Consider the following 21,001-nt stretch of genomic DNA (forward strand, 5'->3'; position numbering starts at 1 on the left):
CCTGAAGGTAAAGATTAGTCCCAAGCCTTTTCCTCTCTCCTTTTATATACACACTAAAGCTCCCTCCCTCCCGTTACAGAGTTTTGGGTTCAGAAAGTTGTCTTTTTATTGCAGCTTATCTGTTTGTCTCTCATTCTCTCTGGACCTGAACAAATTTGTCTTTCTCTTGGTCTGTTCAGCCTTCCGTCTCCGCACCACCCACGATCCCCTTTGGTCCGGCTCTCCTTTCTTTCCATACCTGTCTTCCACCACCTCTCTATAAGGGCTTCCTCGCCTTTCTGGGCTCTTATGCGTCTCTGAACCTCTTTATGTATCTACCTTTCTTCTCTCTCCCTGTCTCACTACTTCTGTATCAGTCCCTTCTCATCTCTCCCACAGTCCCCACACTAGAAACAAAGTCACGGTGTTTGCGCACAACATGCCTCGCGTCGCCCCGTCCTGGACCGCGACATTCCACCGTGCCCCTCCGCGCATTCCAACTGCAAACAAAGAGTTCCCCTCCCCCTCCCCCACTTTTTCATGTCCCAATTCTTGACTGATGTAGTACCAACTGTCCCAACTGCCCCTCGCCCTCCTTTCGCCTCCAGTCGGCGGATCTCCAGCTCCAGGACACTTAGCACCAACACCCGCCCCCCCTTTCCGACGCACCAGATTCCTGCGCCGACACCCCCGTTCGTCTCGCACACGGCGCTCCGCCCCTCCAGGAAAGTAGATCCGGCCAGGCAGACAAAAGTTTGGGAGAGAAGTTGAGTCGGTGCTGAGTGTGTGAGCGAGGGGGGCGGGGGCCTGGGAGAGTGGGGCTGCCGGGCGAGTCGACGCGTGAACAGATAGACCTGCGGACCGGACAGCCGCGGCCGTAGGCACTTCTAGCCCCGCTTAACCCCTGATGCGCGGGGGGACGCAACCCCTCTCGCTGGGGGATGCTGCGGGATTCTTGGCGCCGGGCATCCGGGGCGCCCGCTAAACTCCTGTGCCTATCCTGTGCCCCTGGGGAAGCGAAGTCCGGCCGCAGGGAAAGAGAGGCGGCCGCCGAGACGCTGCAGGGTGCCGGGCGGGGAGGGGGCTGGAGGCCCCAGGCCCGAGGGCATGGAGCGGTTAGGGGAGAAAGCCAGTCGCCTGCTGGAGAAGTTAAGACTCTCGGACTCCGGCAGCGCCAAGTTCGGCCGCAGAAAGGGTGAATCTAGCAGGTCTGGGTCTGATGGGACCCCCGGGCCGGGCAAGGGGCGCCTGAGTGGGTTGGGGGGACCTAGGAAATCAGGGCCCCGTGGAGCTACTGGGGGACCTGGGGATGAGCCGTTGGAGCCAGCCCGGGAGCAAGGCCCCCTGGACGCTGAGCGGAACCCTCGCGGCTCCTTTGAGGCGCCGCGCTACGAAGGCTCCTTTCCCGGGGGACCGCCTTCCACCCGGGCCTTGCCTCTACCTCAGTCATTGCCCCCCGACTTTCGGCTGGAGACGGCCCCAGCCCTAAGCCCCCGCTCCAGTTTCGCCAGTAGCTCAGCCAGCGACGCGAGCAAGCCGTCCAGCCCCCGGGGCAGTCTGCTGCTGGACGGGGCGGGGGCTGGTGGAGCCGGAGGTAGCCGACCCTGCAGCAACCGTACCAGCGGCATCAGCATGGGCTACGACCAGCGCCACGGCAGCCCCCTGCCCGCCGGGCCATGCCTGTTTGGCCCAACTCTGGCCGGGGTTCCGGCGGGCTATTCCTCTGGAGGGGTGCCGTCCGCCTACCCCGAGCTCCACGCTGCCCTGGACCGACTGTGCGCTCATCGGCCCGCGGGGTTCGGCTGCCAGGAAAGCCGCCACTCGTATCCCCCAGCCCTGGGCAGCCCGGGAGCTCTAGCCGGGGCCGGAGTGGGAGCGGCAGGGCCCTTGGAGAGACGAGGGGCGCAACCCGGACGACACTCGGTGACTGGCTACGGGGACTGCGCCGCGGGCGCCCGATACCAAGATGAACTAACAGCGTTGCTGCGCCTGACGGTGGGCACAGGTGGGCGAGAAGCCGGCGCCCGCGGGGAACCCTCGGGGATTGAGCCGTCAGGTCTCGAGGAGCCGCCAGGTGCGTTCGTTCCAGAGGCCGCCCGGGCCCGGATGCGGGAGCCGGAGTCCAGAGAGGACTACTTTGGTGAGTGAGAGAAGTGGTTAAGGACGGGAAGAGACCCGTCACCGCATTCGGTTCCCCACTGCCCCAGCGGCGGGCGCTGGGAAGTCGGAGGCAGAGACGCGGGGGAAAAGAGGCAAGAGGAATTTCCTCTTCCCACTGGGTTTCAGATGGACCACGGGCACCTTATTCCTTCTAAATTAAACCCCCCTGATGATCTCGTGAATCCCAGTTCCTCAGCTTTAGAGCCTGGGTTTTTCGCGGTAGGAGGCCTTGTTGAGGGGAACCAAGTGGGGCTGGGAGAGCATCCCCCCATCTTGCTCCCCCCTCGGCGGCGTTGCCCCTGCAGGCTCCTGCGCGCCGCGCCCCCAGCCGGGCCCAGGCTCCGCCCGCAGGAATTCGGGGAATGCGCGGGTGGGGGGGCGGGGCGGGTGGGCCGCGTGCATGCCGGCTCCTGCCCGGGCGCTCCAGGTGCCCGCGGGCGGGGCCGGCCGCGCGGCACTGGGCGGAGGTGGGGTGCAGGGGGTGGGGGAGCTGCTTCCTAACACGCGCGGAGCTGTGGCCGCGGTCGGGGAAATGGAGCCCGGGGGGAGGAAGAAAGCCCTGGGACGGAAAGCAGGGACCCTACTGCTGTCTGGCCCAAGTCCTGCTGGCTCCGTGCGTGGGTGGGCATTTAAGCCGAGACCCGGTGGTGTCAGCTTCTGTTTTCCCCATCCTCCGGAAGTCAGGGCAGAAGCCTTGACCACCGGTACAACATTACCCCTGGATGGATGGCGACCGTGTATAGCTGCCAGAAATAACCCGGGCTTCAGTTCTGGCCATAACCTGCTCAGAATTCAGGCACGAAGTAGCCCCTTATTTCCTCCTGCTAAAGAAACCTGGTCGCCGCCTCTCTCCCGGACGCAGTTACCTTCAAGAAGTGTTAATTGATTATATGTCTCGGCTATGGGGGGGTATATTGGTGTCTTGAACGATCTTTTAGCCGAGACCCACAGGCACCACTTCACTATATTAAAAAATGCTAATCTGATTGTGATAGGAAGTACAGAAAGAAGTGGAGGGCCCGCCCCTAGGTCTGTGGGCCTCTTCAGTGTTCCCAGCATCTTCTCACCTTTCTCACCATCCATGTTCCTGCCCCGGACCCCATGCTCTAGAACTCTGTGGCTAGAAATGTAAATAGAGAGAGGAACCCAGCCAGGGAAGGAAGGTTGGGAAGGAGGTTCAGAGGTAGCAGGGCTGCAGGCTGGTTCAACTCCAACCTCCCCCCATTTCCCCCCCACCCCGCCCCCACCTGAGAGAGGAAAACCCAGAGCAGATGATGCTTTGGTCAAGGGAGACTAAGCGACAGGATCCTTTTAGCAGTTTCCTTTTGAGGCTGGGGAGAAGTGGCTGATGGGTGGAGAGAAGTCTCCTCGGCTAAGCCATCAGAACCAGAAGGAAGAAAGGAGCTGGGAGAGAGTGCAGTAAAATGGCAGGAAGAACCTAGGAGTGGATATGCTGGGTTAGAGGAGGTGAGGCGGACATGCCTGAGCAGTTGGCTCTTGTCTTCCCGTAATGTCCAAGGCTTCCCAGAGCAATGGCTCTGACAGGGCCCCCTGGCATGGCAATCTTGGGGCAGAGTTCCCCTGCCCTGGGGAAGCCGAATTTTGACCCCGGTGGGGGGGAGGCGTGCTTCTCTCCCTAGGGGTCAGGTTGCCTCCTCTGACAGAACCCCCAGCCTGACTGTACCCTCCTACTCCTGCCCCTAGTAGGGGCCCTCTTCCTTGGCTACAGCCTTGCCCAGCTGCCAGAGGGTGGGAGCAGGACAGGCCTGGGCCCATCAGTCGCTGCAGCTGCTGCACGGGCTCCCAAGCCCCTGGGCAAAGACTGGATGGGCCCCAACAGGCAAGGAGTGTGGCAGTGTGCCGAGGGGGAGAGGTGGGGCGGGGTGAGGCGGGCCCGTTGGGATCTGTTCCCCAAAGACAGGCCCTAGCCCTCACTCATGGGCCTGGAATTGGGGAGTGGAAGGAGGGAAGAACACACCCAGGAAAGGCGGGTGCCAGAGCCAGGTGTTATGTATTTTAGGGGAGATGTCAGGGAAGAGCAGTTTGGCTCTGTTCCTCCTATGATAGAAGATGACAGGGAGACATTAGGGGTTCTGCCACCCTTCCCCCCCTTCCTCTGCAACCCTCAATCCTTGGAACACACCCTGCATTCTCAGCAGCCACCTCCCCAGAGGAGTCACACTCACATGGTCCCCTCTGCACAGGGCCCTCTGCTGAGCCAGATCCTTCTTTCCATCTTTGGAAGCCTAGAGGTACAGAGCAGAAGTCATTCTGTAGCTGAATGGCAGTTCATTTGACAGATGAGGAAGCCGAGGTCCTGGAGAGGCTTTCTGGACCTGGCGTGCTTTCACTAGGAAGTTTTTTCCAGCCTGCTGCTGGGCCCTTATGGACTCACATCTCTGACTGTCCCACACAGTGCAACGGGGATCATATGTTGCCTGATTAGTCTTTTCTCCCCAACAGAAACCAAGCGTCTGAAGTCCAGGGACCATACCTTTGAGTTTCTCCAATTTTCCACAGTATTGGGCATAATATTGTTGCGAGGCACTAAATAGATGTTCAGAAAATGTCTGTTGATTAATCAGTAAACAAGAATAAGTCTGCCCAGCCAAGACCTTGCTGCATCCCATTAACTCTCTCTTCCCAAAAGGGAGCCCGTCAAAAGGAGGCTGTGACTGGTGGTCCTCTGCCATCAGGAAAGATGAGGAATCCCTGGTTTTGAGCTGGGGGAGTGCGCTCTGATGCTGACAACCTCTTCTCTCCTCTCAGGCACCTGTATCAAGTGCAACAAAGGCATCTATGGGCAGAGCAACGCCTGCCAGGCTCTGGACAGCCTCTACCATACCCAGTGCTTTGTCTGCTGCTCCTGTGGTGAGTGCAGCCCCCAGACCTTCTGGACCAGGGCCTGAGGGCTCAAGCACTCTCCGCACATACACACTCATGAGTGCCTAGGGAAAGCAGGGCTTGTGCCTCTCCATTTGCTGGTCTGGCTCCCACCTTCTCTCTTGCTTCCCTTCTCTGTGCTCTACCTGGCTCTCTCCCGCCCGCCCCCATGTTGGGTCAGCTTGCTGAGGTCAGCCCTCCCTCTGCTGAGCCTCTTTCCTCCGCTCTATTCCTCCCTCTTTTTTCTGCCTTCCTGCTTGCCCAGCCTGGACTCCCTCCCAGCCCTCCAGCCTCTCCTTGGAGGGGCTTGGTCTTGGGCAGCCGAGTTGCCTGGGGCGACAGTGAAAGACTGGAATGTGGGAAGGGTGGGGTGGGCTGAGGGAGCGGGGAGCTGTGGGGGAGTGGAGAGGGGGGTTTTCTCTCGGCTGGTCAGAGTTCAGCCACCTCGCTGGAGTGCAGGCCACTGGGCCATGCCAAGCTGATGACATCACGCTCCAGGAATGCCCGCTGCTGTTAGCTCAGGAGGCCCGCCTGGAGCAGGGGGTGCGCCCAGCGGCCTCAACTCCCCAGCCTTTCCCTCACCTCCCTCATTACCCGGCCCCCCGCTTACCCACTCTGATTCCTTTGCTGGACCTTTAATTTCCTATCTCTGCCTGTCTGACTCCAGCCACTCCCAGCCCCTGCCTGGCTCCCTTTAGGTTCATCTATCTGTTTGTCCTTCTGTTTATAGAGCCTCTTTTGGGAATGTCTCTTTCCCTCTCTCTACTCCCTTGTGTCTCATAAGTTTCTAAGTCAACTTTTCTAAACCACTGGGCAGAGCTGGAAGTGGAGATTTTGATGAGAAGAGGGCAGAGGTAGGAAACTTGCCAATTCTCATTCCTCCTCATCCCTGATAATTTAGACACCCTGGAGCAGTTCCTGGGTGTTGGTTTCACGGGGAGCGGTCCTGCCTTGTCTGCTTGCAGAAGATCCTGGGCTGCTGCTGACCCCGGAGACTCTGGGTCCCTCTAAGCTTGGGGAAGCAGCCTAGTGCAGCAGGAAAGGGGGCCGACTTTGCTCCCAAACAAAGCACTTTGTCCCCAGCAGTAGTTCCAGTATGTCCTGACCTCCATGGAGCCTATCCCTGGGAGACAGACAGGGCTAGGAGAACAGGAGAGCTGTGCAGAAGCTCCTGGGTGGAAAGGTCCCAGAGGGCAAAATCCATGACAGTGTGATCGTCTCTGAGCGCATTGTAGGGCCCCGTGTTCAGAGCTCCTTGACCTTGTCCCCCAGCCTGTGGTTGGCTTTGCTTTCCCAGGTGGCTCCCCGAGCAAGCACAGGCACTGGAGAAGGCGGCACCCCTTTAAAGCAGGGTCACAGAAAACTGTTGAGGGGGCAGGAGCTGGAAGAGCAGCAAGCAAAGGAGTGGGGAATTGGCAGAAGTGAGACCAAACAAATTGGAATTGCATCAGATGGGGTATTTGTGTGGGGAGACGGGACAGACAGCAGTTAGGCGGACAAGCACTGAAATCCAGATTTAAACGCATCATGAAACACCGGAGAGCAGTTACCCCATGGCGGGGACGCCCTGTGCCTGGACCCTGGGAGAGGCTCCAGCCCCTTGTCTACTGCTTCTAGGGCGAACTTTGCGCTGCAAGGCTTTCTACAGCGTCAACGGCTCTGTGTACTGTGAGGAAGATTATCTGGTGAGTGAGGGGTCCCCTGGGCCTGGAATTGGCTCCCACCCCTTTCTCTGTGGCCCACTGGGGTTCCACCCATCAGGTCATTCTCAGCCCGTAACATCCTCCCTTGGTCTTCTCCTCCTAGTTTTCAGGGTTTCAGGAGGCAGCTGAGAAATGCTGTGTCTGTGGTCACTTGATTTTGGAGAAGGTAAGCACAGTGTCTTCAGCTGAGACTGTGAGGCTGAGGGGCCGAGGGGTGGAATCAGGAACTAAATGCATACTGAGAAAAGGTGGGGGGAGGAAACCTATCAGCAACTACTTGCATCCCATTCTTCCCGAGAACCACTGTTTACAGTGGCTTCTCTTTGCCTATGGGATCAAGTCTGGACTCCTCAGCCTGCCACCCCAGGCTCCTGTGATCTCTAACTCCCTAACTCTGCAGGCACAGCCCGGCCCTCCACCTGAGCCAGCAGCGTGGGGTCCTGAGGCTTAATCCCCTTTCTGCTACTGGTTGGGATCAGTTGAAGCTCAGTTTTCTTTTCTGTAAGGAGAAGTTGGGTTGAATCAGTGGTTCACAGCCCTGGCAGCCTAGCAGATCACCTGGGAAGAAGTAAAGAAAATACCAATGCTGGGTCATCACCAGAGACTGTGGTGAATACTTCTGGGTGGGACCCAGGCATTGATGGGCTTAAAAACCTCCCTGGGTGACCCTGATATGCAGCCAAGGCTGAGAAACACTGGCGTGGAGGCTCCCTAAGACCTTTTTCAGGGTTTCTGCCTCCATTTTAAGACTCTTTGGTCCTCCCAGATTACACAGCATTGTTCTAGGACGAGAGCAGGGGCTCAGATGAGGTTAGTGGGAGCAGCAGGGAACGTCTTCGGTAGCTGGAGAGCAGAGACTGATTCTCCTCCCACCCCCCGAGCCAGATCCTCCAGGCAATGGGAAAGTCCTATCACCCCGGCTGCTTCCGATGCATCGTTTGCAACAAGTGCCTGGACGGCATCCCCTTCACTGTGGACTTCTCCAACCAGGTGTACTGTGTCACAGACTACCACAAGTGAGTGCCCCGCCCAGGGTGTGGTGTGGACCTGGGCTCAGGGATTCCCCCCACCTCAGCTCCCCTCTGTCCTCTCTCTTTCAGGAATTACGCTCCTAAGTGTGCGGCCTGTGGCCAACCCATCCTCCCCTCAGAGGTCAGTATGTCTGTGTTCTCCTGCAGGGCAGCCAGTGCTGCTGCCTCTGGGGAGGGACTGGGGACATGCCGCCTGGCCTCCCCTGGGAGGCAGTGGTGCTGAGGAATGTACTCCGCGAAGATTCCCGTGTGACTCTGCTCTCTGGGTCATCACCCTGACCCCAACATCCGGGCCTGGACTTGTCTGACAGCCTTGCTGGACCCAGGCTCCATCTCTTTTCTCCCAGTCCAGAGAAGGAGACTTTCTTTGAAGTCAAGGTCACCAGCCCCCAGATGTAGGGGCTGGAAAAAGGTGGGAAGAATCCTCAGGGCTGGTAGGAAGGGGTCAGAAATGATTTACGCTGTGTGTGCCAAGGGAGAGAAGCCAAAAGCCCATGAGGAACCAGGCCCTATTGGGTCTCCTCGTCCCCGGCTTAGCTTACGTTATTGATGCAGCCTGCCCCTTTCCTTTCCCTCTGTAAGGCCTGAGCCCCTGGACAGAGGTGAGGCTCCACGAGGGGACATGCCTTCCTGGAGGCAGTGCCAAGGAAGGAGAGGGGGAAGGTTCCCACAGGGTTTGCAGAGGCCACCTCAAAGCTGCAGACGGTGGCAGAGAGGCTCTGGAGGCCTCTGTATGACCTTCCCGTTGGAAGGGGGGCTGGCGGGGGAGGGGAGAGTTGGGGTTATCGTGCTGCTCTCATGCCCATGGGGGTGTGCATTATTTCAGGGCTGTGAGGACATTGTGAGGGTGATATCCATGGACCGAGATTATCACTTTGAGTGCTACCACTGCGAGGTGAGTGTTGGGTGCCCGGGATCCCAGACGAGAGCTAGAAGGGGGCTGGGGGAGTGAAGTCCTAGAACTGCCAGAGTCTGTAGGAGAGGTCTAGGATACGGGAAACCAGGAAGGTGCTCTGACCCATCTCCAGTCTCTTTCGCGTCCTTCAGCCACTCTCTCTGGGTGTGGTCGTTTAGTCCTTTCTAAATCTGGCTTCCCCAGAGTCAAGACTCCTAAAACTAGGGACTCCTGGTAACAGCTGGAAATGGGAGCCTGTCTCATTATTTCTGCTGTAGCAGCGACACCTGGCGTCCAGCTGAGGTATTTTCTCAGGTTTCTCTGCTGGGAGTTCATCCCCCTCCAGCCCCGCCCCCTTTTTCCCAGTCACTGGGAGTCTAGTGCCCAGCAGGGCCGACTTCGACGATGTCCCCGGTGCCTGGGCTGAGGTAAACTAGGTGTCCTTCTTCCCTAGGACTGCCGGATGCAGCTGAGTGACGAGGAAGGCTGCTGCTGCTTCCCTCTGGATGGGCACTTGCTCTGCCACGGCTGTCACATGCAGCGGCTCAATGCCCGACAGCCCCCTGCCAATTATTGGGTTGGCCAAAAAGTTCCTTCGGTTTTTAAGTAAAAATAAAAGACACATTTTTCATTTTCACCAAGAACTTTGTTGGACAGTGTAGTCACTGTTTTGTTCCACTACCTTCTACCATTTTTCAGGCAACTTCATAATTCCATCTTCCCAAAACTCTCTTTTTGAGCAAAGAACTGTTCCAGGTGCCTTTTACAGTCTTCCAGGGAATTGAAATTTTTTCCATTAAGAGAATTTTGTAAAGACCGAAATAAATGGAAATCCGAAGGTGCAATGTCTGGTGAATACAGCGGATGAATCAGAACTTCCCAGCCAAGCTGTAACAGTTCTTGCCTGGTCATCAAAGAAACACGCGGTCTTGCGTTATCCTGATGGAAGATTATGCGTTTTCTGTTGACTGATTCCGGATGCTTTTCATCGAGTGCTGCTTTCAGTTGGTCTAATTGGGAGCAGTACTTGTTGGAATTAATCATTTGGTTTTCTGGAAGGAGCTCATAGTAAAGGACTCCCTTCCAATCCCACCGTATGCACAACATCACCTTCTTTGGATCAAGTCCGGGCTTTGGTGTGGTTGGTGGTAGTTCATTTCGCTCGCCCCACGATCTCTTCCATTCCACGTTATTGTACAGTATCCACTTTTCATCACCCGTTACAATTTGTTTTAAAAACGGAACGTTTTCGTTACATTTCAGTAGAGAATCGCATGCGGAAATATGGTCAAGAACGTTTTTTTTTCACTTAAGTTAGGTGGAACCCAAACATCAAAGCAATTAACACAACCAAGCTGGTGCAAATAATTTTCAGCGCTTGATCTGGGTATTTTGAGTATGTCGGCTATCTCCCGTGTGGTATAATGTTGATTGTTCTCAGTTAATGTCTTGATTTGATCGTTATCAACTTCAACTGGTCTACCCAACCGTAGAGCATCGTCCAGCGAGAAATCTCCAGCACGAAACTTCGCAAACCACTTTTGACACGTTCGATCAGTCACAGCACCTTCTCCATACACTGCACAAATCTTATTTTGCGTTTCAGTTGTGTTTTTACCTTCCTTGAAATAATAAAGCATAATATGCCGAAAATGCTCCTTTTTTCTTCCATCTTCAATATTAAAATGGCTACACAAAAATACACCAATTTTTATAAGTTTTTTTTAAAATGCACACTGATATGATAGCTGTCACAATACAATCTAACAAAATTGTTTCAAATGAAGTTAAAGACAACTAAGCGCTACTAGAGCCATCTTACGGAAAATATCAAACGAACTTTTTGGCCAACCCAGTATATCTGAGATGCAGTCACTGCTGCTGCCATCACCACCATTGACAAATTCCTCTGGCCAGTGGGCCCCTCTGAGGCCAGTCAAGAAAAGGAAGGCACTCTGTAGCCCTGGCAGAAGAGTCCTCTAGGGAGGGCCCCAAGGGCCAGAGACCAAAGATCAAGACATTCCAAATGGATTGTGGAGGTGGAGCCCTCCAGTTGCCATGATGTGGGTGACTGGCCTTTCCAGGTGTGCAGCCTGTGCTGTAGCACGTAACAGGCACACACAGGCGGGTTCCAGTATTTTCTAAAGGTCTGATTCTAGTCTGTATCTCTAGTATACATTTGTGTGCACACGGGCACACACACACTCTCTCTCTCTCTCTCTCACATCAGGGGACTCTTACACTTGGTTCATTAGTAGTAGTTCAGCTCTCCAGACCTGCTGCCTCACAGAGGAAACCAGAGTTATATCCACCACAGCTCCCAAACTGTGAGGTTCCAGGAGCCAGAGAGGCAAAACACTTTCACTTGGTTCTGATCAGTTTGGCTAGATCTCTTAAAACCAATCCACTAAAAACTTGTTTACTTAAAGTTCACTTGATGACCAGTTTACCAAAAGCTGAGTTACCTTTTGGATATTTTTATAGCCATTTAGTTGTTCTGTTCTTTTTTGTCACGCTTGGGTATTTCAAGGATTTATATCTTTTCGTCTAAGAGTACCCCTGAGTTATCAGCAGCATAAATTTATCAAATTTGCAGCACTTTGTAAATGATGAGATTGCTTCCTACCTTTATGGATATCTTTTTCTGTTACCTACTTTTCAAACTTTTTTTTTAAAAGTTTCCAGCAATAAATAGAATTGGTACAGACATTTTGTGTATCATTTTTTGTGTTTCTTAATCCAATATTCTTTTCCAAATTAGATGCTTTGAAAACTGTAACAGAGCTCAATATGATTTTGATGCCTTGGTCTGTCTACTACATTCCTGCTGTTAAAAGGCCAATAGAGTCTCAACAAATAAACAGGCATGTGGCATACTCAGTTGACTAACAAAGGTGTACAGACAACAGCAATGAAAAGTGAAAGGGTGAATCTGCGAAATCTTTTTGAAATGCTGCAGATTTGATAAATACTTATTTGAAACTGTCTCTAGGTGAATTGGTTTTAGGCAAATTAGTCTGATAACCTTTGATCCTTAGTCTTTATTCTCCACCACTTAGAGTTTCATATTGGAAATGACTCTTGAGAACAGAAATTCCACATTTAGGGATGATTCTAAGATGACTTTGCCAGCCAACCTGGGAATTGCATAAAAGAGGCCTCTGATGGGCTTCCCTGGTGGCGCAGTGGTTGAGAATCTGCCTGCTAATGCAGGGGACACGGGTTCGAGCCCTGGTCTGGGAAGATCCCACATGCCGCGGAGCAACTAGGCCCGTGAGCCACAACTACTGAGCCTGCGCGTCTGGAGCTTGTGCTCCGCAACAAGAGAGGCCGCGATAGTGAGAGGCCCGCGCACCGCGATGAAGAGTGGCCCCCGCTTGCCGCAACTAGAGAAAGCCCTCGCACAGAAACGAAGACCCAACACAGCCAAAAATTAATTAATTAAAAAAAAAAAAAAGAGGCCTCTGAGTGAAAGTAAGAGATCAGATTCACACCATGGAGTGCCAGAGCGGAGGAAATGCACTTTTTTTTTTTGGGCAGGGTAATGTTCTGAAACAAAATTACGTGTTCTACAGCTGGGATTGCTTCTTCTGAACTATTGTTATTAAATAAGTGAATACAAAGGCTCTGTGACTGGGAAAATCTCTCACCAGGCTGCTCCAGGTCTGGGAAATGCAGACAAGCACGTGTAGCCTTACATCCATCCCTTCAGTTCTTTTACTCTTGGGGGTCTTGTCCACTCTGTCACTCTGACCCTTTGTTTCTTACTGTGGTTTTGGCCTCCCTCTGCCACTGACTGGCTGATTCCTTTCTAGGTCTGTGCTCATCTGTCCTAACCCTGAGGGGTCCCCAAGACTCTGTCCTTGCCACTGGGGCTACTTTCTCCTTCCTGAGGAAAAACAAGTGCTAATATCTGATGAAGACGGGCCCAGGGAAGGCAGGCCATGGCATAGGAGAAGACCCAGCTGCTGCATGGCATCGCTGGCAAGTTCCAAGTGTACCCCACATCTCAAGAGCTTCCCTTCTTCCTGTTCACAGGGAGATTGCTCATCCTTGGCAGTTCTATTTACTATTTCCCGTTGGTATTGAAAGATTCATGGGATGCTGCCAAGGATACAGCAACAGGTGGAACTTGTTTGGCCAATTTGCCACCTGATTTTCATCAACAGCCAATAGGCCTGAGACGGCGAAAGGGGAAATGGAAGAATTATGGATCCGTTTTGTTTCTCTTTAGATGAGAGTCATGGACAGGGGTCAGGCTCTCACAGCAGACTTGAGCTATTTGCTCTGGCCAGCCCTGTTTGCTACAGGCCCGAATGGGGTTTGTGAATAAGCCGGCTGGTGCGGGTTCTCTGCCTTACTTCTTAGAGACTTGACTGCTTCCCCTTCCCCCTGGAGCTCTCAAGGCCATGGAAATGGTAAGACTCCATTTATAATCAGGCTGGAGACCATCCTCAGTCAAGAAGGACATAAGAGAAAGCTGTTTCAGGGCACAGAAAGCCATTTGGATGAGGTCCCTGAGACTGTACCTAGATGGAAGGGAATAAAAAGGGGGGAATAAAAAGAGACTAACAGGACTGCGAGAAAAGGATTGGGAAGAAGCAGTGAGTTGAAGCATTTTTATTTCTCTTTTTTTCTTTTTTAGAAGGACCCATACCCCAGTGCTGGCCTAGGGGCATTCAGAACCCTAAAGGCAAGACTCCACAAGAAGGGTAAGGGTCTAACCAATCTCAATCCTCTCCATCCTCTCTTCCCTTGCAGCAAGGAAGACCTAAGGCTGGGCCTCTGCTGTGTCAATTGCTTGTGGAGGGCCCTGTTGTCCACGCTTGGCCCTCGTTGGGAAGGAGGTCCTAAGGTTTGACCTTGGAAATCTGAGCAGACTATTCCTGGCACATATAGATTAGACTGGTCTAACTGTGATGGTCGGGAAGTCGTCAGAGGCAAATTCTGTCCACTGTGGGTATTATTTCAGCTACTATCCTCTTAGAAAGGATAGTGTTGACCCATGTGAAGGGAGCAGGGAGAGATGGGTTAGGAGGAACATCTACTAAAAGGTACTGGTTAGGCATGTATCCTAGAGAGTTACAGCCAAGCGAGGTGTGCGTTTAGAGATATCCCCGTCACCTCATTTTACTGAATGAAGAAATAGAAAGTCTGAGTGATGATGGGACTTACCCAAGGTCACACAGCTGGAAAATGACTTTCCAACTTCTGAAGACTAATAAAGAGCTTATTTCCCCTCTTCCCTCCCCACTACCCCCACCCAGGGACTCCCAGGGCATCAGTAAACTGTAAATGAGACAAGTGCTTCACTATGGCAGATAATTAGGGCAAGTTTTAGTGGGAAAGCCAGGGAACACGAGAGATAATAATGAAAACTTTTGGTTCTTATTAGTGCTTTTTTGTTAATTAGGATTAGCAATCACCAAAGTACCTTTAAGAGCACATTAGGGGAAACAAAGGAAATATACTGCAGGGGAGTCCCTGTCCTTGAGGAGGCCACAGTCCAGCCAGGGAGATAAATACACACATAAAATGCGGTGAGAAGATTACAAGCAACATGTCAACAAATGCAAAGAAATTGAGTGTTACAAACGAGACCTAATGCGCAGGGTACAGGTGATGAAACAGTGATGAAACAGTCTGGCTTAGAGTGTAGATCAGAAGGTGGCAGCCCACTGGCTAAATCCTGTCCCCAAATGCATTGAGTTTGGCCCACCGGGAGTTATTTTCTATAGTACTAACTTGAACCCTAGTTGAAGAAGGAAAAAATGCCAGCTAATAGATGTAGAAAGAATGACAGAATTGGGAAAATGGCATTTTGTGAACTTTGATAAAACTATTGATCCTAGCAAAGATTATTAATTGGTGTTAAAAACCATAGGTGAAATCATTGGTAGACAACCGCACATTCATACAGCGCCAAGTAACACTGTCAGTTTACAAAGTTGAGGACAAAAATGTAACTGTATATTGGAGGGATCAGATTGTCATCACTCATTTCCTGGAAACAGTCTTGGTATCACTTACCAGTAGGGCCAGTTCTGGTGTGAGGCAAATACATAACCCAACCTAGCATATATTCTAGCTGCTCCCTACCCCAAAAGAAGTATTAGATATAACTTACAGTTTACAGGAAATATTGGGGATAGAGAAACGCACTAATGGACACTAGGAGGAAGCAACTGGACAAATCTAGGAGGTGAAGCATTCTGCAGGGCAACTGGCCAGCTCTCTTCAGCAAGTCAGTATGATTTTTTTTTTTTAAGCCAAAACTGCTATGAAAGAGACTTAAGGTATACAATAATAATCCAATGCATGGTCCTGGATTCCCTGTTAGTTTAAACAAATTGCTACAAAAGATGTTTGTGGTCAACTGGAAATGTTTTAATATAAACAGGGAATTAGATGGGGTGAAAATTTACTGAAATGGAAAGGTCAAAATCATTAATAAAATACCAGTTCCGAAACCATAATCATTTTGCTTTTCAAATGTCCATATATTTATGAATAAAAAAGATCTGAAAGGATATGCACTAAAGTGTTAACAGTGGTGTTCTCTGAGTGGTGGGAATATGTTCTGTTGTTGTTGGCCTACATTTTCCGTTTTTATACGATGCATGTGTACTTCCTCGGTAATAATAATAAGCTGTTATGAATAACTGGTTGCCAACATTTACAATTCAGGAGATTTCATATAAAAATCTGGATATTATATACAAAGAGCTGGGTTACTAAGGTTTTTTGAATAATCAGAAGATGTGTCACCCCGGGCTTCCATTGCCACATGGCAGCAACTGGTCAGAACTGAGTGATGGCTGCTCCTTTGCTTGACGTATTCTCTCCTTAGTTTGACACAGTCTCCACCACTCTTTGGTCTGTGCCCGTCAGACATTAATTACCTGCCTGGGTCCCATAGACTTTATTTTTTTTAATAAATTTATTTATTAATTTATTTATTTTTGGCTGCGTTGGGTCTTCGTTGCTGTGCGCGGGCTTTCTCTAGTTGCGGCGAGCCGGGGCTGCTCTTTGTTGCAGTGTGCAGGCTTCTCATTGCTGTGGCTTCTCTTGTTGTGGAGCACGGGCTCTAGGCACACGGGCTTCAGTAGTTGTAGCACGTGGGCTCAGTAGTTGTGGCTCGCGGGCTCTGGAGCGCAGGCTCAGTAGTTATGGCGCTTGGGCTTAGTTGCTCCGCGGCATGTGGGATCTTCCCGGACCAGGGCTTGAACCCGTGACCCCTGCATTGGCAGGCGGATTCTCAACCACTGCGCCACCAGGGAAGCCCTCCCATAGACTTGTGAGTCAGTAACCCTTGATTTGGATGATCAAGGGCTCCCCATCCATAGAGTCTCCCATTATTAATCATTTGAAAATACCGATAAATTAGTTTTGAAATGCTGCCCAAGAAAAGCATGCATTCCAGAAATATCTGTGCCTGGGTTTTTATACAGCAACCCAGTCATGGGAAACCCAGATGTAACACTTAATCTACTTAGCTACCATGGTTGAATACTATAAATTAGTTTGGCAAAATTTCTCTTTGGTAAATGGAATATAGAAAGTATACTAAATTGCTAACTTCCTCAAGGTTTTGCTTTTTTTTTTTTTTTTTTTTGCATAACACCTTAATCATAGGAAGCGTTTCAATATTTACAGTGTATGTTCTTCCCAAGCATGAAACTCCAAATGCCCTTTGGTAGGTCTATTTCTCCCACTGGCTCTGACACAATTTTTAAAGGAGAAAATCTCTTCCATATGCAGCTCAGTATGAGACAGTGTCATCGTCAGTTTAAAGCCCAGGGAAATACTTTATCAGCCTGGTACGTGTTTGCGCATTACAGCACCACACTCGGTCGGTTATAACAAGAACTGAACACGTTGTGCTTCATGTCTAGCTTTTCAAAATGATATGAATCTTCTTCTGAGTCAATTTCCTTTAACTGTTTCATATCCCTGTGTTAAAAATGGCTTCAATCTGTCCCATTTTTTGAGCCAAACTTCTCAGCTTTTCTTTGAGATCCAAAATTTCCTATCAGGCCTTGTTTATATCCTAGCTCACAACAGCTTCTCAGTAAAACCAGGCTCATTCCAGTTTGTATAACAAGTTTCCATGAACAGTCAGGCCACCCTTGAAGCCACAGCGCTGGGTTTGAAAGCCCCTTGGAAGGGTTAAGCGTTTGCAAAAGTGGCACATTATGAACATTTGTTCTAAAATTTTCATTTGATGTCATAGGTTGATTACATATTTTCTTTATCCACCTGTTTTCTCCTTAAATCATGTACTTAACAAATGGGCATGAAATTTTCTAGCTTAATCATCAATAGTTGTGGCTCTGAATAACTTCATTTTCCAGTGAACACCCTTGAAAATAATTCTGAAATCTCTTGACTGCCTGTAATAATTTTTATTCCTGAAACTAGCTTCTGAGTCCATAATACCATAATATATTCCTGCTACTTGTCTTCAGGTACTTTCAAAGTGGTATGGCTTTGTTTGTTTGTTTGTTAATTTTTATTTATTTATTTTTGTATTTTGGTCACACTGCATGGCATGTGGGACGGTTCCCCAACCAGGGATCGAACCCGGGCCTCCACAGTGAAACCACTGAATCCTAACCACTAGGCCACCAGGGAATTCCCCAAAGTGGTATGGCTTTAAAAAATTTTTTTTCTAGACAATTGCTTAGTTAAGCATGGTTCCATAATTCAATGGCTATTTTAATGTCCTAGCTTTGAAACGGGTTATATAAGCCCAAATTTTCAGTGGGAGAAAATATTCTACTCAAAACTTTCCATTAGTTTGGTAAGTAGAATCCTAAATGCTCACCCGAAATCTCTATCTTTGGAGCAGCGTTTTGTTTCCTGGCTAGGGTATGGGAGGCAGAGTCCCTGCAATATTCTCAGCGAATCTCCATTCTTCTCTGCAATTCTAGACAATGCAGCAAAGGAATGGCCCAAGTCTGAAAGGCTAAGTAGACTTTTTCTCAGACTCCCATTTACATTTATTATCGTTAAAACATATGTGAATATGTTTTTGAATATTTTTTTGAATACTCAGTCAAGAGCAATGTCTTCAAGAAGGTAGAGCTAGATTGTGAACAGGAGTTATGCCTAATTTATCTTTCTCCACCTCCCCCCTAACACCCCCTCCTCCACCAGAGTCTAGCTCAGGAATACTTGAGCATGTTCATGGCTTTATCATTAAAGAACATTTAAGAAGTGAGCGATTGTATTGTGCATATGGTATAGCAGAAGGTGAGATGAACAACAGTGATGTAGAGACAGGCCTATAAAGGCCAAGCATCCCACGGAACAAACAAAACTATATAAGGTATTAGCACTGTGGGGTGGTCAAAAATTCATCCTTTCAACAAATAAGTGCCTCTGTATGCCAAGCACTGAGATAGGTACCTTGGGGTCATGGAGGAAGCACCTCCTTAAATACAAACCCCCCAAAATTAAGGTTTTAAAGAGGATTCTGTAGCACTTCTCCACAATAAAAACATGAACTGAAAAAAAAAGAATTATTGAGAGTAGCAACAACATGGATAAAACTCAAAATTCACTATGCTGAGTAAAATTAGCCAGACAAAAAAGAGTACATCTTTATTTGATTCCATTTATATAAAATTCTAGAAAGTGCAAACTAATCCACAGTGACAGAAAGCAGATCAGTGGTTGCAAGGGGCCCGAGAGAGGAATTACAAAGGGGCACAAGTAATCACTTAGGGAATGATGCCTATGTTCACAATGTTGATTGCGGTGATGGTTTCACAGATGTATAGTTATGTCAAAACTTAATGAGCAGTACACTTTAAATATTGGGTGCCAAAATACCTCAATAAAGCTGTTTTTTAAAAAATCCAGAGCAAAGAGATAGAGAGGGAGGGAGGGATGGGGAGAGAGAAAGAGAATGAATTCTAGGGCCTCTCTTGCAATTCTTTCTTGCTCAAGGACACCAGATGGTGTCAATTGTAAGATCCTTTTTCGGTATTCTGCTGCAGTCTTAGCTGCCAGGATGGTCTATAGGCTCAACTTTCTCGTCTTAAGTAGAACTGGCCTGTGAAGTCTTTCACTTCACCTGGTCTGGTCTCCTCTTGGACCCAGAATGCAGCTTGGACTCCTTGTCTCTGCCTCCACTTGCTGGGAAGTTTCCTCCATTCGAAATGATCCAAATTTCCTCTCCTTTCAGGCCCAGCTAAGAGAAGATTTATTTCAGAGTCTTCCCTATCCATTCCTGCAGAAAGAGTTCTGTACCTTCTTCAAGTTTCTCTGGTATTTATAATCTAAACTGCTCTTTTGACACCTTTTTGCTGCCATGTACTGTTTGCTTTTCATATGTATGTTTTATCTTCTGAACTAGATTATGAAATTCTTCAGGGCAGGGACTGAGTCCTATTTATCTTTGTGTCTCTCCCAAGGCACTTAGTAAGTGCTTAATAAGTGTCAGTTGTAAAACACCTCACTTTGATAGTCTTTCCAAAGCATTATCTCAGCCATTATCTCATTTGATCATTACATCAACACTGTGAGATTGGAGGAGCTAGAAATATGTTAGTTCTTCCTTTTGACAGATAAGGAACCGGAAACCCAAGGTCACACAGTTTGTTAGAGACAGAGATGGAACAGATAATTGCATGTGAAGGTTTGATCCAATTCAAGGCTTCCCAAGGCTCTCCCCTCTGCCCTCCTACCTGAAGACAGGCCTCTGTACCCTTCACCTCCTCATTTCCCCAGTACTTTAGAGCTGCTTAGCCAAAGCTTTGTAGTACCATTTTAGAAAATTTGGCAACTATGAGACATGAAATTTCAGTAGATTTCTGATCAGCTCTGAGTCACCAAAGCACGCTTGCTATTTTGTTCCAAGTGCTGTTTGTTAGGGACATTATGCCTGATATTTAATGACGCTGCACTACAGAACTGAGGAAGCATAAATGATCTTTTAAAACCTTAGAAAATGACAGCACTTTAACATTAAGCATGAAAGGTGGAAGTTGACAAGATGACCAGGGGTAAAAAATTTCTGCACTGGATCACCCTATTTCCCTATGTATTGCTAGCAGAATTCTCTAGTTGGTACCAAAAGAAAAGGTTAAACTCTCTGCCACCCAGCACATCTAGCCCTGAGATTCTTTTCCCTCTACCCCAGACTATCTGCTTCTCTGATGCAAGAGATTTCATAACCTTGGTGCAATTTACTTAACATCAAATATTTAAAAAATAATTCACCTAATTCCAGTCGACTTTGAAAAAAGGGTGGGTGAGGGTTAAGACAGAGAGAGGTGGGGAGACCCCCCTGAGAGGAGCAATGACCTTTGGTCAAAGTCCATAGCCAGCCTGAGGTCAAGGCCAGAGAGGAAGTCAGGGGAATTGTCCTCCTCGTCCCATCACTGTCTTCTCTCCCTCCCACCTCCTGCTGGGATCCCCCATTGGCTGATACCAGTCAGGGAATATGGGAACCCTGAAGTCCTGAGGTAGTCCTTACCTTCTACATAGGTTGAAGAACAGAAGGTGGATCTGGGGGGCAAATGTAAGACATCCAGCTCACTGGTCTAGAGGTGGGCAGGTGACCCAACCTGGCAATAAGACATATGGGAAAGTCTGCTGGGTGGTTCTGGAAAGATTTTCTTCCCTGACTGTTACAGGAAGAAGGCTCTTCCCCTTCCTTCTTGCTTGGGATGCTGTTGAGAGGATGTACTCCTTGAACTTCTGAAGCCACCTTTTGACCACGAGGGGACTGCGAAGAGAATTGCAAACAACCTTGATACCAGGGAGCTGCTAAGAAGCCTTAGGACCCCCAGCGCCAGACTTCTGGTTAAGCAAACAATAAATGTCCACATAGTCTAAAAACAGAAGACAGGGGTTTTAGTGACGGATGAGAGGTAAAGGAGAGGGCAGAGGAGGAGCCTGGGGGAGGAAATTGGATGGGAAGCCCACCCAAGGGGCAGGGCTGGGAGCGCCTGACCAAGGAGACTTGCAGACAGGGTCGGGGTGGGCGGCAGGTCTGGGAAGGTTCAGAGGGCCCTTGGGTCAGGTTTACACTCTGCAAGCCGCGACCTTGAGCAAGCCACATAACCTCTTTGCCCTTTAGTCTTCCCCTCTGTAAAATGGGTATGATAGTGACTTCCTCGCAGGACACTGTAAGAACTAAACGGGGCGGGGCAAGGCAAGTAAAACGCTTGGCGTAGTCTGACTCATCGTGGGCCCTCAGTAGAAGCTGGCAATTACTACCATCTTCTCAACGTTTGCCCTCAACATGGGGGAAGGTACCCAGGAGAAAGGGCAAAGAAGCCTGCCTACGACGTCTCCCTTTCCCAGCCCGGATTCCGAACACCCAGTCTTCCGGCCGT

General features: G+C 49.9%; 1 protein-coding gene and 1 long non-coding RNA gene across 3 annotated transcripts; one reads left to right on the forward strand and one right to left on the reverse strand.

Annotated features, from left to right (window-relative positions):
• Positions 1-719: 719 nt before the first annotated feature.
• Positions 720-11,360, forward strand: AJUBA (ajuba LIM protein). Of its 2 annotated transcripts, XM_082452404.1 has the most exons (8): positions 722-2,119; positions 4,909-5,010; positions 6,640-6,707; positions 6,829-6,891; positions 7,611-7,741; positions 7,826-7,877; positions 8,583-8,651; positions 9,106-11,360. In XM_082452404.1, exons 1-8 carry the CDS (start codon positions 1,087-1,089, stop codon positions 9,259-9,261), a joined length of 1,674 nt encoding a protein of 557 aa, XP_082308530.1. In that variant the 5' UTR covers positions 722-1,086; the 3' UTR covers positions 9,262-11,360. The 2 variants fall into 2 exon arrangements, with proteins under 2 accessions (XP_082308531.1, XP_082308530.1); XM_082452405.1 differs by lacking the exon at positions 6,640-6,707 and having other exon boundaries at positions 720-2,119; positions 6,836-6,891.
• LOC309656309 lies at positions 10,179-20,986 on the reverse strand. Its single transcript, XR_014261286.1, has 2 exons — positions 20,137-20,986; positions 10,179-18,849 (listed from the first exon to the last, which is right to left on the reverse strand). It is a non-coding gene; the product is annotated as an uncharacterized lncRNA (long non-coding RNA).
• Between the last annotated feature and the right edge of the window lie 15 nt (positions 20,987-21,001).

Source organism: Balaenoptera physalus, assembly GCF_965194825.1.
Source record: "Balaenoptera physalus genome assembly, chromosome: 2".
NCBI lineage: Eukaryota > Metazoa > Chordata > Mammalia > Artiodactyla > Balaenopteridae > Balaenoptera > Balaenoptera physalus.

What these genes read in the sequence shown, in the direction of transcription:
- AJUBA (XM_082452404.1), top strand. Translation starts at nt 1,087, where the DNA reads ATGGAGCGGTTAGGGGAGAAAGCCAGTCGCCTGCTGGAGAAGTTAAGA. An exon ending in ACTGTGAGGAAGATTATCTG is followed by an intron (nt 6,708 to 6,828) that starts GTGAGTGAGGGG and finishes TTCTCCTCCTAG; the next exon opens with TTTTCAGGGTTTCAGGAGGC. An exon ending in AACCCATCCTCCCCTCAGAG is followed by an intron (nt 7,878 to 8,582) that starts GTCAGTATGTCT and finishes GCATTATTTCAG; the next exon opens with GGCTGTGAGGACATTGTGAG.